At 36.1% G+C, this 19,961-nt stretch overlaps 1 protein-coding gene across 1 annotated transcript; it reads left to right on the top strand.

Annotated features, from left to right (window-relative positions):
- Positions 1-276: 276 nt before the first annotated feature.
- Positions 277-12,066, top strand: LOC121855518 (membrane-associated tyrosine- and threonine-specific cdc2-inhibitory kinase-like). Its single transcript, XM_042350497.1, has 10 exons — positions 277-432; positions 2,025-2,157; positions 3,212-3,398; positions 3,824-4,025; positions 4,576-4,698; positions 5,399-5,594; positions 6,011-6,156; positions 6,659-6,830; positions 7,109-7,277; positions 8,573-12,066. The coding sequence occupies exons 1-10, from the start codon at positions 340-342 to the stop codon at positions 8,805-8,807; spliced, it is 1,656 nt and encodes a 551-aa protein (XP_042206431.1). The 5' UTR covers positions 277-339; the 3' UTR covers positions 8,808-12,066.
- Positions 12,067-19,961: the final 7,895 nt, after the last annotated feature.

The following is a 19,961-nucleotide window of genomic DNA, read 5'->3' as shown; positions in this document are numbered from 1 at the left end:
ATCCAATAATATAGGCAATAATGTTGAAGAGTATTAGATGTGGGACTATAGTTTATAGGACGTGGAGTGCGGGACATCTATCCCTGCTCGTTAGCCGCTTGGAAACAGTCCGGTAAAATGTGCAATGAATAAATTATTATAAAAAAGTGTAGTGGGGACAATAATGTTAAATGTTTAGTAAAGTGACGACCCAGTGGCGGAAATAAAGCAACACAACCAAAGAAATAAAATAGTGCCGTACTCTCTCAGTTAGTTTACGCTCGTCGTCCCTCGCCTCACCAGGGTTGCGCATGCGCCGCTCACTGACCATGTTTGTTTTGAAGTTGTTTTGCCGCGAAGATGATTCTATTAGGTGGGACTAACAGTTCACCTTCATATGAACGTCCAGCACCGGTATTTATCACAGAACAGCGGGCACTATCAACCAAGAAGGTGAGGGAGTGATAAAATGTTGTGAAGGAGGATAATAGAGGTGTATAATACTGTGTTTGTCCTGCGTTCCTAACTCTGTCTTCCCTTTTATCTTCGTTATTTTTGTCTTTGTATATGGTGACTCAATGTAAACTTGTATGAAAATTTCACAGGAATGTTATCTATATACTTCCACAGTATGAAAATGTTGGAGGTCAGGGAGTGATATAATGTGTGGAAGAGTAATGGGGCATAAGTATTATAACTGACCTGGCGCCGTTGTGGTCAGTTGGCGTCTCAGAACATCTCAGTATGGGGTGAAATTGAAGTAACTTACGTGGCTTAACTACTCCTTCAAGAAATATGATTTTATAGAATAGAGAATTTGTTTAGGCAGTGGATATTTTGTCGTGACCGGCTAAGTTCTTACTGTCATTTTACTGTGAGTGAGCTCTAACTGGCTAATCGTCCACTAGAGCTATATTTGACTATGACTGACGGCATTTGGCATTTATTTCGCCGTGAGTCGATCGTTGTGTAGCTGTAAACATACCTATTATTATAAAAGAGGCGACATTTACTAGAACCTAATAAAACCTGACCTAACCTTACCTAACTTCCTAGCCAGGGGCTAATCAGTGCACTCACGGTAGAATAGTGTTAGTAGGAACTTAGCCGGTCACGACAAAATATCCACTGCCATTTGTTTATTACATTCTAATTCTGTCTTATCCGGAGTTTATAAAAAAAAAGACTTGTTCAGTATTATCAATTTTTTTATATTTCATGTTTCACAATTTTTTGTCACAAGTAAAAATTTGTTAGTGACACTAATGGAAGATTAGTAAAAAAATGTTTATTTTTTTTTTTTAAAGGTGATTTAAAAGAATGTGACCTTTATTTTTGGCACTGATGTGTATTAATGGAGATATGACAATGTTTTTTACAAAGTGGGCTGGGCTTTGAAGATGAGGGAAAGTGAGGGGTAGTACCACATTGGAAACAGCTTCTTGTCTGATCAGTGAAGTTAAGCAATGTTGGGTCTGGTTAGTACTTGGATGGGTGACTGCCTGGCCTTAAGAACACCAGAGGTTGCTGAGATAAGGTCTCTACTGGAAACAAGCATCTCATGGCTTTGTCAATTGTCCTTGGTCATAAACACCAATCGTACCAATGGAGGAGCATAAGATGATTTTTTGATTTTGTACAAAACCAGACATGTTTACTATATATACATGATACAGTATAGACAGGATCAGATTACAAGAGCATTGACATTTAAAGCTCACTAAAGCCACTTTTGTGGGATATTATATTCATTTCTCATTCACGTGAGTACTGTATATTGTGTACATTGGTAAAGTGTCCAAACTGTTGTGAAGACTATAAACTCCCAAAAGTGATAGATTTAGCTTTAAAAATTTTTTTATACAAAAACACACAAAAACAAGAATAGAATCACTTAATGTTCCTTCATTGGTTAAATAACGTAAACTTTTTTTTATAAATGGATCTTATTTTAGTTAAGAGTGGTAAGTGCCTAAATGTTTTTAGATAATGGTACTGTACAATACTGTAAATGTTATGTTTTGTGTAACTTTTTTTGCCTTCAGTCCCGTGGTACTCCCAAGTTTGCTCAGCCTCCAAGAGCGCCAGTGAAGAGTTGTCCAGTGACAAGAATTTTTACACGGATACCTGATGTTGACCGCCCCCAGCCAGTGTCATTCCGAGATGACTCAGACACATGTGAGTAGTATTGAGTGTTTACCGTGTGGGTTGAGTTTTACAGTCTTACATTGACACAATACAGTATAGTGCAATCCATTAAGGCCAATCATCTCATAAGTTGACAAAAGGAGTTGAAATTTTTGCATGTTAAATGCTCCATAGGCTCAAGTGAATCTTGTGAGATTAGGATACTATTATGGATGTGAGGATAAGAAGTCATTTAACAGTGTAGGGACTAAGAAAAACTGAGCAGGTAAAAGATTTCAATTTATTGAAGGGTGGAATGTGTGTGTCATTTGTTTTCTTAGGAACTTGACTAAAATGTGCACATAATTATGAGTCCAGTTGAAATTTTAAGATTTAGAAATGAATAGAACAAGAAGTACTTTGTGGGATGAAAGAGATATTTAGGTACTGTAACTTATTTTCTTTCCATATTTCACATTTGGAAGGTTGTTTCATCTTTGTGTATTTGTTGTACTGTACTATTACACAGGCTTCAAATTTTCCATATTACTTGTCATATATTTCAAAATTGGTTTACTGTTAAAGTATACACTTGTTAGTATAGTGAAGAAAAATTAGTGGTTTATTATAGCATCAAAATACTAAATGCATATTTGTGTAAATTCTTTACTTTTGGAGCAGCCAAATGAAGTTTTAGAATTACTGTACTGTGTTAAGTATTTTTAATTACATCACTATTGTTGAGTCTAGGACTTGAAGTTTTAGTCATTAAAGTGTTGGGAATTATTTTACTGTACCCATGTTTTTGCTGAGGCACAACTTAATAATTATACAGTAAATACTGGCAAGTGAATTAATTTGGTATTATAAATCAAAGTGAAGCTAAGATTGACTACTGTATATAGAAGTTCTGGATATGTGCAGTACAATTGGGTACAGTATTCTACTCTTTGTCTTAGCTGCCGCCTCCTCTCTTTCTCAACATTGTACTTATCTTGTTCTTCTTACCCTTACTATTTCCCTCTCCTTTGAAGTGTCTCTGTATCTTCATCTACCCCCACACAATATTAAGAGGAGTGTGTTGATAATACTTACTTCTTTACAGCTTTTATTGTCCAAAGTCCAGTCTACAGTGCAGAAAAGCCAGCACTGTATTTTGAGCAGTGTTATGTCATAGAAGAGAGGCTGGGGGCAGGGTCATTTGGAGAGGTGTTCCGTGTCCGTAGCAAGGAGGATGGTCAGCTGTATGCTTGTAAGAGGACTCTTCTTAGATTTCGTGGTGAAGGAGACAGGTATAGTTATTGTTTGTTTTTTTATTCATTGTTTCATTAGAATTAGTTTGGCAAATATCTCTCTGGTCATTGTTCTTCATCATCTAGTGATTGCAGTATTTTGATGATAATAATGGTCACCGTAACTAGACTATGGGAAGGTAATTTTGTACTTCTTCCCTGTTCATTAAGTGACCAGGAGAGACCAAGACCAAGATTGTGAAAGCATATGAGGAAAACTTTCACTTAAGCAATGGGTTGATACAAGTTGAAAATGATGAAGCATATAGAGGTGTACATCTACCAGTGATCTAATTCAGAGTTTGTCCATCATCAACTGTTTGCAGTAATCCACTCTTGGATGATGTCCTTCCCCATATGCATCACTATGTATACCCAGATTTTCTTGAGGATTGTCATTATCACAAACCTATTTGTTGTTTCAGACGAAGACGAATGGAAGAAGTGCAGAAGCATGAAAAACTACCACAGCATCGAAATTGCGTGCAGTTTTATCGTGCATGGGAGGAGCGGCAGCATCTCTATCTTCTGACAGAAGTGTGCAGGACCTCCCTTGCTAATGTAGCTGAAGATCGCCATGACCTTCCGGAGTCCATTGTGTGGGAATATCTAGTCGATTTACTGCAGGTTGGTTCTACCCCCAATAAATTTTTAGTTGTTTTGTATACAGTACAGTACAGGCATTCCTGATTTATGAAAGGGTTCTGTTCCTGAAAACCTTCATGTAAATTGGATAACATTTTCCCATAGATTTCCATTATAAAAGCTGAGATACTTTGTTCCTAAAAAAATAATAATAATAATAATACCTGTACAGTACTAGAGATTACAACAACAAAAAGTCATAATAAAAAAAATGGTGTGTATAATGATTATAACCCATTAATAAACATAAATACACTACATGCAGTGGAGCAAACAAAATGTATTGAGAAGTTGTACTGTGTGTGTATATATATATATATATATATATATATATATATATATATATATATATATATATATATATATATATATATATATATATATATATATATATATATATATATATATATATATATACTGTATATATACACACACACACACACACACACATGCACTGTAGTATAAGGAATCAATCCCACCAATGAATTTTCAAGTTGTCCTTATTAATCCTCCCTTCTAATTTATATTTCAGGGTGTACAGCATTTGCACAATAATAATTTAGTTCACATGGATATAAAGCCAGAGAATATTTTCTTTGGCTTTGATGGTCTGTGTAAGCTGGGAGACTTTGGGCTAGTCATCGACACTTCTCAGGTAAGATTTTTGTTACTTGTGAATATATATAACACATTCATATGACTGCCTCTTCCAACAGCCATCCAAAAGTGAGTTGGCAGGTTGTTTAAAATGCATGTCATAAAACTATATACAAATTGTAACAGTTGGAGCTGTGGATTACTTGTAAATGCAGGATTTTTAGTTTTAGGGCTTGTGTCAAGAGACATAATAATAATAATAATAATAAATAATTAACGGTTTATTGAAAGAGCTTGGCAGCCAGAAGGCTGAAAATATACAGTTACATATTTGGGGAATGGGTTACGAATTACAAATAATATACGAGTAACATAAGTGACACAAATAAGACATATAATAACTAGATGGGGAAAAGCTCAAACTACAGTTCATTTCAACATAGTGACAGTGTAAGGAGCAGTGTTTACTGGGAGTGAATACACTGATTTATTACAAGTTATTGATAATTTTTACAATGGTTGGGACTGGGCTGTTCTTATAGCGATCAGTTCGTGCACGTATGGGCTGGATGCGGTTGTGGTGTCGAACAGCAATTCTCGGACAAGGGATCTCAGGTGGTAGTAGGAGCCGGTGTCGGGGATGGTGTGAATATATTGTGTGAATATATGTGTGTGTGTGTGATGTAAGTTATACAGTTTACTGTATGTGCAAGATCAATTGTAGATCTTCAGATACATAATACAATTCTGTCCCTTAGGGCCAAGTGTATGAGGCAGCAGAAGGTGATCCAAAATACTTGGCTCCAGAAGTCATGAAGCTTCAGTTCGGTCCGCCCGCAGATATCTTCAGCTTGGGTATGACCATTTTAGAGTTGGCCACAGATCTGGATTTGCCCAAACAAGGAGACAGTTGGCAGAAACTCAGACGGGGGACACTTCCTCCAGCTGCTAATTGTAAGTCCTTGTTTTGTTCATCTAGATTTGTGTGTAATGACTGAGGTTTGCTGTTAGGTCACTTACTTTTTGTAGTGTCATGAGAAAATCTGTATTACAAAACAAGAGAATTTCTACTGAGACATCTTAACCTCTCATTAATACTACTGAAATGATACGAAGTGTTATGAATCTATGTGGAGGTAAATGTTTCTCTTTACATAATTATATACTGTGTGCAGTATACTTCTACATAAGTTGAGGAAGTGAACCATTATGTATTTTCTGCTTGTTGTATTAAGAAAACAGTCCTGAAGTAGAATATTAGTGTTTTAACAGTTGCCTTTGCTGAATATGGTGTAGGACCAAGAATAAATATTAATAAAAAGGCTATTAATCCTAAGGACTCCTAATAAAGATTGTAATATTTTCTGCAGGCTTATCCAAGGACCTACAGTCAGTGTTGGTTGGCTTGCTCTCTCCCAACCCATGGGAAAGACTCACAGCAGACCAAGCTCTCGCTCTGCCCACCATTAAGAGAGTGCTCTACCACAAAACCTTCAAGGACTATTGTCGAAAATCTGTAAGGTTTTTAATTGATACACTTTTATGCATAGTTTAGCTTCATTTATATCAAAATAGCTTTTCTCTAAAGTGGAGATTTTATTTCTTTGTACACTATATGGCCGTGAAAAAAAATTAAGTTGTGTGGAAATCTAATTCTCTCTCTCTCTCTCTCTCTCTCTCTCTCTCTCTCTCTCTCTCTCTCAATGTTTTCACCATTACTTCAACCATTTCAGAGCTTCCAGCTCCCTTCTATTCTTTATTTTGTCAATTGCTTTCTTCATCCATGCTATTTAATTCCTTAGGCATAGTCCCTGTACTGGTTTTACCATCCTTTCCCCAAGGCTGCCCTTGTCTCATATCTTGAAAACTTCCTTAATCAGAATTTGAAAACAGTTTTGATCGCTCTCTTTTTCTGATTATGAAACTGTTCTTGATCAGTTTTTCTCATGCAGGTCAAGAAAACATTATTGATAAATTTCTCTCCCCCCAAATTATTATGAAATCCTTGTTTCCCTCAGGTTATGAAAGCCAAGAACACAATACTGCAGACTTGGTTGTACCTTGTGGTGTTTCTCAACTTCCTGGCACAGCCTTTGAAAAGGCTACGTAAAGGTAGTGCTTCTGGAGAGCCTCATAACTTCTCAGGATTGAACAACTCGGATTCTGACTTCACTGTTGGCTTCTCTGATGGTGAGTTAGGCTGCCTTTTTTTTTTTTCTTTGGTAGATGCCATTGACTTTATTAATACATATTCTCGTTTTCATCATACGTACAGTACAGTACAGAGCTATGTATTCTCTCCTTTAGTAATTAGCAACTGGGTATTTCACACTGATATTTAAGCCACTTGTCTTTGTATTGGGTGAGGTCAACTGCTAAGGTAATTTAGAGAGAAGAAAGGAAAATTTCTTCTTTGGTTTTGCCCATTCATCTTTGCCCAATTTTGTCTCATTGATGTTTGATTTCAGATGAAGGCATGGATGACCACAGTCTAGCACAGCCCCTTAGTGACATCTCAACTTCCAGTAGTGAAGCCAACCAGTGTTCACATAAACCTTTTGGTAATTCTACACCAATTGGGCACCAATTAAAAAAGCAAACAGACTTCATCACTGCCTCACCCTTAATCAGAAATAGGTAAGAACACATGTGGTTTTGTGGAGTTTTCTTTGTGTTTACATGTCTTTAGCAGGTGATGGAGGTGCTACTGAAGTGACATCGGTAAGTAAGTTAGGGTCTTATGGAGAAGGAAAGGTAATGCTGTATACATCTAATATGACAGAAAGAGTAACTGAATAGCAGCTAATAAAAAAAGGGTGTTTATTCTTGATTCCAGCCACCCTGCAGTATGGCAGGATATGGCTTGTAATGGTGAAAAAATTTCACGTCGATGTTAGTTTTACCATGACTGTCTGTTATAGCAGTAAAGTACAAAAGAAAAATGGGAAGATATAAATAAAGATTGGGAAATTATTATTTGTTCTCATTATGCAAGAATAAGAAAATGGAGACAATGAAACGTAAGTTATGGAGAGAGAAGGGGGGGGGGGCTGGACCTCCAAAAGGATGATTGTGTGAGACTGAGCATCTGTCTTCTAACATTGATTGAAGCCATTTGATCAGCAATAATATTTTACACCATTTATTCTTGTGCCTCCAGTCCTGTTTTCAATTGTTTGAAATTTCCCTTTAGATATGCTCGATACAATCCATTCATGGATACCAGTTCAGTAGTGTATTTTTAGTGAGTATATACAGTACTGTTCTTCCTTTTTATATGAGTTCCAGAAAATTTTGTAAATTGAATCTTATTTCTCCTTTGATTACCATCATAAATTAGGAGATGCATTCCTTGAGGGAGAAGGAAGAAACTTATCCGACTTGTAATGAAATGACACTTTGCAATACGACTTAAATATTTGCATGTATAAAGCTGAAGTACAGTACAGTATACATAAGGCTACAATTTAAAAAAAAACTGTAATATGTTCAATAGTTAACAGTATACTGATGGCCGTCAACTTTTTGCCAGCCTCAATATGCATTAGCACCTCCAACTTAACATCTAAATTGATATCTTTGTGGGATCGTTTACCATTGGGGTATTGGCACTGTTGCTCCTGTCACATGCTGGCTTTCCTGGCATCTCTAAAAGAGTAAATTGATTGGAAAATGCAGGAGAGTTATGTCTTGTGGGGGCTGGATATGAAAGATTCCATTGGGACATACGTAATGTTATTTTTCTTTAGAGATGCCAGTACGTAGTGTGAAATAAGTTTTCCTTCAAGTGAAATTTAGTTTTGATAATACAGTATTTTAAGATCAAAAAATCTAATGTAAATAAAGGGTTATCTGTACCTAACTTGAAATTTTAATTTGTTGACCATCATATATTTCATGATTAATAAATTAGACTACTACCATCTTTTCAGCTTTAATGCAAGTGACAATGTAGATGGCAGCCCATGTTTCATTCGGCGAAGAGGTGTGCTGTCCCGATCAGGGCCAACACTTGGCCAGCAACTTTTTGAATGTAGGAGTCTCAATACCACAAGCACTCCCAGTCCCAAGCTTCCTATGGATGATGAGCCGCTGACTTCCTTTAACCTTACATCAAGGAATCTGATGGATTTATTCAATGCTGCTGAATCAGATGAAGATGATTGATTGATTTTGATGTGCTTATTTTGTTAGAATACAAAGGATTCTTTAAAATTATTGAACCATGCAAATAGATGCTAGAATAAGGTAATTACTGACTATGCTAGTTAGTGGATATTTGTACCTGATGTTGTCCATCATATTACCTAGTGCAGTTGTATTGTCACAATTTTTCTGGTGGATAACAATGAGCAAATTTTATTTTACTAAGGACAATTCAGAAGATAAACTCAGGAGAGGTCAGGAAAGCAAACCTATTTTCATTTAATGAATTGTCGTTGTTTATAAGGATTAAATTTCAGTTTAATGTTAAGAACTTATTTTCAACTTTTGCCGATAATGAATAATTATTATGTTTTTCCTCTTTGTACCACTGTTTGTAAGGGGCCATTGGTCACCGCTTTGTCCGTCCATCCATCTATCCTATGTTTTGTGCCTGGTCCTTAACCGATGAATGTGTGTGTCCAAGGTTGAGGTTATGGACAGGTTTCAAAGGTCAGTCACTCCTTCCATTGAGGAGCAACAGTCCATTTTAATGACCTGTCTAAACTCGGACACTGGGTAGAATGTCTGTAGTGATCCTAATGCATCAGAGAATTAAATAATAAGTCAGAGCTGTTGTTTTGGAATTTTATTTAGTTCGAGTGAACTGGGAACTTTGCCCACAAATGTTATGGGTTAACAGATGTAGAAATTAGTGCACTGATGAGTCTTAGAGAAAAAATATATGGTTCATTTTCTTTGATGAGTAACTACAGTTCACTTCATTAAGGGGCATTTCTTGACCATTTTTTTTTATAGGAATAAATATATTTAACCAGCTACTTGCTTGTAATATATTTGTCAGCTGCATTGAATTTCAAACTATGGATAAGATTATTTTAACCTGTGTTCCTTTGCAATAGTGCATTATATTATTTGTCTGTCCATGTAAGCTGATATCTATTATAGACCTATACTTGTTACAAAAATAGGTAGCGTATAACTATATTTGGTGTCAAAATTTTAATATGTCTACTGTTATATAGATACTATTTAATTTTTAGGCATAAAACCACCAAGTCAGAGTGCTAGAAATATGATATTAGATCTAAATAGTAAGAGACAGCAGAGAAGAAATTAATTTCCGTAATATTTCTGATGGTCTTAAAATATCTATTGTTATGAAATACATTATATTGTAATACAATTATCAACTTTAAGGGATGATTTCAGGGTTTCAATGTTGACATGATACTGGTTTTTGAAAAGTGTGTTTGTGTCTACAGAAAATTCTTGATCTTGGGGAAATACTTTCATTTATCTGCCTAACACTCTTGACATTGAGATTGTTTATGTTTATGTTCAGGTCTTCTGTGTTGACATGGTAAAGTACTGGGTACTTGATTTAGGCACACTGAATGTCTTCTTTATGCACATCCACAGGTTCCACAAACAGTCTTAATCCTAAATTTCAACACCAATGTGAATAAAAGATGCATTTTGCATTGACAAGTAAATACTTGTAACAAATTTCTTTGTAATATTTTGATGCATTTAATATGATATTAAGATATTTATGAATAGAGTCCAGATGTTCACACAAAATCTCACATTTATATTTTTGTGATTTAAAGCCAAAAAAATTGTTTTCTGTTTAATGTGGCAATTTTGGCCATTTTACTCATTATTTTTAATACAGTGTCTTTCTGTTTTAACGTCTCTGACAGGAGACGGAGATTTCATTTTGAGAATTTAAATTTTTTTTTGCAAGGAATAAGTGCACCTACAGTATTGTTTTGTATTAATTTCTCTGAATGGAAGCAAAGTTTGAGGTGTGAAAATATGTAAAAGAAAATGTCATGTGCAGCCACTGCTTGCACAATATAGTACAGCATTTATCTCAGTTTCTCTTTGACAGGAGGCAAAGGTTTTGTTTTGTGAATAAACAAAACATCTAGTTGTGTGAAAGCAGTAATTGAACTTCCAGCATTTTCTTTTTGCCAGGAGATGAAATTTCAGGTAATGTGACTATTAAGTGCACCTATTCTTCTGTATATGTTTTTTTATAAAAGAAGGCAAACATTAAAGAATGAAATTTTTTATGCTGTAATTAAAAGAAGTCACATGCAGCCAATATTTACATTATCTACTGATTTGTTCACACCATGTCTTAGAGAGGAGACAAAGTTTCAATCGAGAAAATTACTAAAAACCAACAATTTATGCCACCAGTCATAATATTACCTGATGTTTGATAGTGCCCTTTTTAGGTAATAGTTTGCCTATTGTGAAACATTATTTATTTGTCTCTTTGCCTGCCTTTTTTAATGTTTAGATCCCAAACATCTGGGCTCAAGTTTTAAAAAAATAATGTGATTAATATTTAATACTGTATCTTGGAATTTCCAGGGATGTATTTATATATGTAACATTGCACAAACATCATAGTGTTGGCTTGGGATTTGAGAGTGAAGTGTAGTGCATCAGTATGGATGAAAATATGTTGCAGCAGTTTTGTTGAGCATAGTAGTGTCTGATGGTCTTAGGGGTAAAATCCTCTGTTAACGTTACATGTTAAATAGAAGCAAGAAGCTGTTAAAGTAACTTGGAAAAATGCTGACATCATTTAGCCTAATTAATCAGTTGGCAAGAAGATGAGAATGAAACTGCATGGATAATTTTAATGCCATCTATACTGGTTTATGTAAATAACACTTCATCGCCTTGCTCATTCTTTACACATGTGATTTTTACCCCCAAAAGCAGTAAGCTATTATTTTGCAAATTATTGGAAGGTAAAAGTAATATTTTGTTAAATAATGCAAAGATGGGATATGTGAAGTATATTATAAATTATTTCAGGATTGTATGAAGATACAGGAAATGCTTAGGTCTAGATTCTCAGATTTACAAATGCTGAACAGTGTTTCCCTAGTAACTGAGTATTGGAGAACTAATGGAGTTATGGTAAAGTCATGGTGCTTTTTCATTGCCATTTTGTTATATTTTGTGTTGTCGCTTTAATGAGTCCATTAGATAAGTTCTAGGGTTTGTTAGGAGTAAAGATCAACATGAGAACCTTCAAGAATCCAGGTCCTGTATGATATTGGCAATATTTGCACTTGTGTGTATAAATGTACACAAAGTACTCTAATCTAACATAATACTGTGTATTGTTTTGAACTTTATATATATATACAGTGGTCCCTCGGTTAATGAGCGCCTCGGTTAACGAGTTACCTTCCATAAGATTCTTAACTTCGGTTAACGAGCAATCCCTTGATTAACGAGTTTCTTACGAGCCAACCTGAACATGATTTCGCTTGCATTTGGCGGTCCACCAGCTGTAGTATTAGTCCGCCAATACAGTAATCGGTTCTAGGGCTTAAATTCCTTACCATTTTAGCAAATATGAAGAAGTTTATACTATTCAATAATTTTAAAAGTTTAATATTAAATTTTTTACTCGTTTTAACAATTATTGAACATAATTGAAGGTAATGAAACTAGTTTTATGCGTGCCATCCAGCCTCACAACACACCATACAGGCGTCAGTCTTTGTCTTTTCAGTGGAGGTAACATCTTGCTTGAGACTCTTCAACTAAATGCTTTTTTTCTGTTTTTGCAAGCAAATTATTGGTCATTTTGAAATTTATTTTACATATTGACAATATATAATGCAGTGCAGTGTTGATTTAAAGAAAATAATCTTGAATTGCACCAAGAGAACTAAAACTTTATGGATGAAATGGCGCCATGGGGTGACTTCTCTTCCACCCCAATGCCTTCTCTTCTCCCTTCTCCTCCACCCCCATTCTAATTCCCATCATCATCATCATCCAGGAGCCTTCTACATACACACCTCAAAGTAACTGTACTTTTCTACCTTTTTTGTTGAATTTAGGCAATTTTCGGTGAGCTAGAACCAATAACCCAAAAACCCATTGAAACAATGGTTTCGGTTAACGAGCAACCTTCTAGAACGGATTGTGCTCGTTAACCGAGGGACCACTGTATATATATATATCAATGTAATTATATGTATATTACAAATGTATTTACAATCTCTTACAATGGAGTCCATTATGTGTGCTCCCAGTTGGATTATGTCTACTAAATTACTGATCTCATGTTCATAGTCCATAAGACCTAATCATAAAATTTATGTTACTAACCCACAGTAATGCGACAGTAACACGAGTGTGTTGGGTGGCAAGGTCTTGTATACATTAAGGTATGTTGGTTGTGCAATGTATTATGAAAACAAATTATATTTTAAGCTGTGAATAATATCTATGCAGAGGAATTTATGATTTAGTTTGATTTTCTCCTCTAACATACATTTACCTCAATTGTGCATCTTCGTCTTATTTGTTACCATCATGGCTTTCAGATGATTTTACTCCACACCCATCTTAACCTTAGCTAAATTAACACTTCATCCCTGAAGGTGTTTGTGAGGTATTGGAATAACCCTGCTTGTGTTCCTGTACCACTGCCAGTGATTTAGTGAAGCATATCTCCATTAAATATGACCAAAAATCATGGATAAATTAGGTTGATATATATTGGTATTTCTTAACTAGGGGTACTAGAGATGATTTTGGGAGGTACCAAGATAGACCCTCTGTGAGTTATTGATTGTGGCTCCAGGGCTTCCACTTTAGGGTTAATTACCCTAGTTTAGGGTAAATGGTGCTTTGTTGGTGGTAGTGCAAAATTTGGTAGTTTTTAGGGTAATCATAATTTTGCAAGTAAGGCATATAATATCTAAGCCCAAGGTAAAAAGTGATGAATTGATCATGAAAACCTGCATCTGGCTATGTGAACTGTTACTTTTGATAAGCGTTGTGCATACTTGACTCCTCACTCCTTCAGAAGCTAGTGGTGTGTTAGGGAGGTTAGTTCAACCAGTTTCATGTAATCTGTAAGTAATCCATGGCTATTAATATGTTAGGCAAGTGTACTCGTTAAATTTTTAATTCCCTTTGTTCTTGTTGCTACACTCAGTTTTCTGGTGTTTTTCAACAAGTGTAACATTGATCAAGGCTGCATATATGCAGTATTTTGCTTTTGTAGGGGTTTTAACCTTTTTTAAATTCATTTATAAAAAGTCCTTTTTATCCTTAAGGCGCCAGGATAAATAAACTGAAAGCAATGGAATGGTGTTGGGTATCAGGTGGTGTGTTGTGCTCTAGATTTGGCTGAATAGTAAAACGGTTTGGGCTTTTGAGTAGCAAGTGTTCTGAATGTACTGAACCTTTTTGGGAGGTCATGATAATGAAAGTTAAAAAATATAAATAAAAAGTTTTCTGATAGCGCTGAAACTTGTTGCATTAGATTCCTTGATGAAAGACATTATAAGTAGCAATGGCGTTTTTCTCTTAAGACAGTTTCAGCAGAAAAAATTACATTTTATTTGACATGTGGACAGTAAAAACAATATTTACACGAATCTAATGACACTGCATTCATGGTGTGTTTAAACTACAAGCTGAATATAGCTATAAGTGAAGTAAGTAAAGTATCATGCTGTAGAAAGTTCTAGTGTAATACAAAAGTTTAACTGGTGACATCAAACTGAGCCTTTGTTGTGGTCGGCCTCTTGGTTGCAATGCCAAAACCTCGATGTAAAATTAATCTCTACAATCCATCAATGTAACACTATGCCCCTCAGCACTCTGTAAGTCAAACTTTAGCTGTAACTGATCTTATACTAAATGAATTGATTGGTGGGTGTGAAACATTGATGAACGCATTCAGCTGTAAATATTCTCTTGTGGCACCATTCTTCAGTTCTCTATAAATTTAACTTTATGAAATTTATTGGTGAATGTATACAAGACCTGGCGTGCACCCAACCAACCCCATGTGCACATAACCAATTAACCAATCCTATGTGCACCCAACCAAGTAACTAACCCTATGTGCACCCAACCAAGTAACTAACCCTATGTGCACCCAACCAAGTAACTAACACTATGTGCACCCAACCAAGTAACTAACCCTATGTGCACCCAACCAAGAAACTAACCCTATGTGCACCCAACCAAGTAACTAACCCTATGTGCACCCAACCAAGTAACTAACCCTATGTGCACTCAACCAAGTAACTAACCCTATGTGCACTCAACCAAGTAACTAACCCTATGTGCACTCAACCAAGTAACTAACCCTATGTGCACACAACCAAGTAACTAACCCTATGTGCACCCAACTGTGCAAACCAACCCCTATGTGCACCCAACCAAGTAACTAACCCTATGTGCACTCAACCAAGTAACTAACCCTATGTGCACCCAACCAAATAACTAACCCTATGTGCACTCAACCAAGTAACTAACCCTATGTGCACCCAACCAAGTAACCAATCCTATGTGCACTCAACCAAGTAACCAACCCTATGTGCACTCAACCAAGTAACTAACCCTATGTGCACCCAACCAAGTAACCAACCCTATGTGCACTCAACCAAGTAACTAACCCTATGTGCACCCAACCAAGTAACTAACCCTATGTGCACTCAACCAAGTAACCAACCCTATGTGCACATAATGAAGACCCTCTGGGATTTAGTAGTTTTGAATGGTGTTCTTGTGCTATCCTTTACTGTATACCTGCACTGCCTCTATATACACAACGAACTAATGTGAACTTGTATGGCGATCCCATTCAATTAATATCTCTTAGGTCTTTAAAAACGTAAGTTAATCATTTATAATCTAGTCGTTATCCTTACAACCTCCAAGACACCACACTCGCCTGTAACTCTTTGTGTTTGTCACGATCATGAATATTTCTCCACCAACGTTCCCTCAGCCTAATGCCACACCTTTCCTGATCTGAGTAATGGATACATTTCCCTGGAGGGTTAACATACAGGTGATTTTTTTAGTGCGATTTAATTTTTTTTTCGCTTGATTTCACAAAAACATTGGCGGTGACAGAAGCTCGCGAGGAAGTTCTAAATTAACGAGAACATTTGATGAAGAAACAAAAAAACGATATATAGATAGATATTAGATAAAAATTGGCTTACAAATTTACACTAGTTTATCATGTGCAGAGAGAGCGAGCAGCTTAACAAGCAATGGATTAATAGTAAGTTTAACCAAGGATAATGAAGAATATTATTTTGCCGTTTTGACTGCAAAATAAGTCGTTAAAAACGTATTTCGTAATATTGATAAGACGCTTTACACAAATTACAGAAACTTGCAGTTTTAACAACATTAGTGCAAAAAGTGCGGTTGAAATCTCGAGAAAAGTAGAGAGAAGGATTAGATAAGAAGAAAGAAATCGAGCGAGATGTGTGATACGATATAATAAAATAAGGGAAGCAAGAAGGGGAACAAATAAGAAGAAATGAGGGGAGGAAAGAGTGTGAGGGATATACAGAGTGTTAAGATTATAAGTTAGAGGCGGCAGGATGACCAACGTTTACATAAGGGCCAGGGTTGCCACATTTAGACTGGTCTCCTGTGTTGTTAAGTACACACAGACAACAGATTGTATGGGCGAAGGCGTCTAATCGGTTTTACGAGACGGGTTGCTTTTGAAACAAACATGGCGCCCGAGAGTTGATTTTTTTTTAATACAAGGTACGTGGTAAAAACCAAAGTATGTGGTTATTTATTTTAAGATAATCGGCTTAACGTTAAATTTTGTGTATACCTACACTGCCTATGTACTGTACATGATGAACTAATGTGAACTTATATGACGATTTCAAAGAATAGACAAAAATAGTTTGCCCAGACTAACCTAGAGATAAACATTCAGTGGCACCGAGCTGCACCGCTATCATTGTCTTGGTCTGTGGTTCATGGCCACGGGTCTAAAAGCCTCACTAGGAGTCATGGTAAAACTTTCTTTTGTCGGTGACTGTCTTGCCAAATCACCTTTGTACGTGTGTGTTTGAGTTCATATGTACGTGTTTGTGAGCGCGCGTCATAAGCCAGACCACACCTAATGATTTAAGTGCCTGGGGCAGTTGTAATATGAAACCACCCTTCCATCTTCTTTGCATATCAAATAACCCTTGATTTATAATGTTGGCTCTGCAGTGTTGACTAATACTTTTTTGCACTTCATCACTGAACCGGGTGTAACTGTAGACACACACACACACACACACACACACACACACACATATATATATATATATATATATATATATATATATATATATATATATATATATATATATATATATATATATATATAGTATATATATATATATATATTAATCAGACTGATTTGAGAAGAAACTTCACATCTGTTATTAGTGAATAAGTAGCACAACTTGGTACACCGTTGTGATTGGCTGCTATATGTACCACATGTGGAAAGGTAGAAACGGGGTCATGGGTATAAATGAGTAGGTACATACTAAAAAAAGTTGCGCTACATCTTAATTACAATGCGCTCGACTGAAGTGTGATCTCACGCCAGGGATCCGCCTATTTCAAAGATATGACCTTGTGGTTGTTTCATTTCAGCGTGCAGTATTAAGATTTTAATGACCAGGGTATTTAAGCACCGTTCACTGAGCCAACAACTGTTACATACTGTATTAAGAAAGATACTCAACCGTGACGCCACACACCACTAAGATAATGTTCTTTCTCGTTAATGTGGCTCTTTATTTTAAAGGGAACTGTATAGCGTATCTATATGATAGTCAGTAAAATCGTAATTTAAACCCACAGTGGTTTAACAGGTACAAGTATATAGACAGTGCAGTTCCACAAACAACGGTAAACCGTAAATCGGTTCACCCAAAGATAGCCTAAGAAAGTCGTTAAGGCTTATTTCTATCGGGTCCTTTTGTGGTGTTGGGGAGATTAATCAAATAACAGATTGACGAAATAAGCAAATAAATTAACAATAAATGAGTCACTACACCACCAAGACTAACTGAGATTGGTGGGACATTTTTAGTTTACAGACAATGTTCATTGATCAATGTTACAAACTATCGGGCACTTGGTTCATAAAAATCGTCAAACCGACTGCTGATGACAACAACATTCTCCAACACATGAATAACTTTATGGTGATGATGATGATGTCATTTATTCTAGAAGCTTCATCGGCCAGGGTCTTAAAGCATCGTTCACTGAGTGGGAGTCAGTTTGTACACTAGACAACAGACAAGTTACAAAATATATTGTTTCTGATTCTCTCCTATAATATAAAAAAGTAATGTTAGTCTACTTAAAAATATTTATGGACATGATAAATTTACTAAATTTATTTACAAATGTAGATGTGAGTGTTGAACTCAAGGCAATGTGATTTTAACTACTATAGAGAATCACCTTATATATATATATATATATATATATATATATATATATATATATATATATATATATATATATATATTATATGAAATGTGTTGTAATCGGTCACACCGGAAAATGTAGCTCAGATAGTAAGCAACCATGCCCTGAGTATCTGAGTGCTGTCTCTTATTTTTAATTGTTGCTGGTTAGTGTATGTAGTAACAATATACTCGCTGAAAGAGTTTAGTTGTTAAAGCGCAGTTATGCATCATAGCAACAACCCAGTAGTCTGACGGCCACCACAACAAGTGTGTTCAAGAACACCATTGTCTGTGTTAAGGCGCACTTGAGCAAGCATCCATCACACGTAGAAAACATTATCAGCCAGATTAGGAAAAAACGGAAATTGGGCTGACTTAGTACAAGTTACATAACCGAAAATACTGGTCAGTAATTAATCTTACGATTGAAATATTTAACAAGTCATAGATCATCTTTGACAACATGTTTTTGGATGAGGTCATCATGGTTACCGACATAATAAAAATCACCATGTGTAGGGTACCTCAATAATTAACAAAAAAACCGTATTAAATGTTATTGTGATGATATATGAGTCTATGGTTATGTATGCGTTACGTGTAATTTGACATAAACAGTAATGTGTATGGTAGTGTACGGTATATATGTTTGCGACATGCATGTGTGTGTGTGTGTGTGTAATTTTCATCTATGGTATAATACAAAATGCGGAAGTATCAATATCACGTGTGTGTGTGTGTGTTTGTCGACATCAAGAATGTTAAGTGATCTTGGCACCCCGGCCAGACTCTGCTGCTCCTCACAGCTTACGTCAAAATCTTCACTTAACTGGTGATGTCAGAACGAATCAAACTGACTCACTTCAGCCAAGACTCAGAAGATACAACCAACATAGCACCGCGAATAAACTGAAACTGTAACGATATAGATTTGGAAAGGACATAAAAATTAATAGTATTGTTTCTAATCGGGCTTGAAGGGAAATATGAAGAATATTATACTGTATATTTGAAACATTTAACGCAGTGTATCGCAATTACACAGAGACTTTACCGTAAAAAGCCGAACGTTCAAGGGGAGGAAATAGTCACGCGGGGGGATTAATAAGTTGGTTATAACCTTGAAGGAGAAATTTCAAGATTCACTCGCACGGGCGTGAGAAGTGAGCGATGTATTATGGAGTTGTGTCAAAGGTGTTCATATCTCTCAGTGACCGGACATTTTTGAGACACAGTGAATTCGCGTCTATACTTTACATCATCTTAAAATTAAAAGACTATAACGAATATGTCACAACAATATCAAAATACTAGGTTTATTAATATCAGGTAGCTAGAAAATATGTTTATTGTATTAAGTAGTAGAGGAGTTTTAGCGTGTTAGGATGATAGAGTTATTGGAACATTGTTATGAACATCCGGGACACTATCCAACATGGAGGCTCGGAGGCGCATGTGAAATAAGGACTTTATACTCGTGTTACTGTGTCTAGCGTGTTGATGCCCCGGCTCACAGCTCGAGTGTGCCATCAACTTTCACTGGACGGTGTGTGTAGAAAACTAGCAGGTAAATAAGGGATCGTTAAAGGCCGGTTGAGGTGAGGACATGACACCTGGGGAATGAGGGTCGCTGGTGCTGGTCGAGGAGGTGTGTCGAATTTCGTCTCTCTTGTGTTGATGTGTAGAGACTGCACCCGGGTTAACAGTCTCTTGTTGCATTTTATGGTTTGGCGAGGTAATTGTAGGGAACTGGAGGGTAACTAAAGTGCTCATTTAAGGCGCCGGACATGGCACCTGGGGACGAGAGTTGCTGGAGGAGGTGTGTCGAATTTTCTATCTCCAGTTG

The sequence above is a fragment of the Homarus americanus genome, unplaced genomic scaffold (assembly GCF_018991925.1).
Source record: "Homarus americanus isolate GMGI-L3 unplaced genomic scaffold, GMGI_Hamer_2.0 scaffold48406, whole genome shotgun sequence".
Taxonomy (NCBI): Eukaryota; Metazoa; Arthropoda; class Malacostraca; order Decapoda; family Nephropidae; genus Homarus; species Homarus americanus.
This window is presented reverse-complemented; position numbering and strand designations above follow the sequence as displayed.

Bases quoted from the DNA above. Each gene is read 5' to 3' on its own strand.
- LOC121855518 (XM_042350497.1), top strand. From the start codon at position 340: ATGATTCTATTAGGTGGGACTAACAGTTCACCTTCATATGAACGTCCA. The intron at 4,026-4,575 runs GTTGGTTCTACC...TTTATATTTCAG, and splicing joins ATCTAGTCGATTTACTGCAG to GGTGTACAGCATTTGCACAA. The intron at 6,157-6,658 runs GTAAGGTTTTTA...TGTTTCCCTCAG, and splicing joins AGGACTATTGTCGAAAATCT to GTTATGAAAGCCAAGAACAC.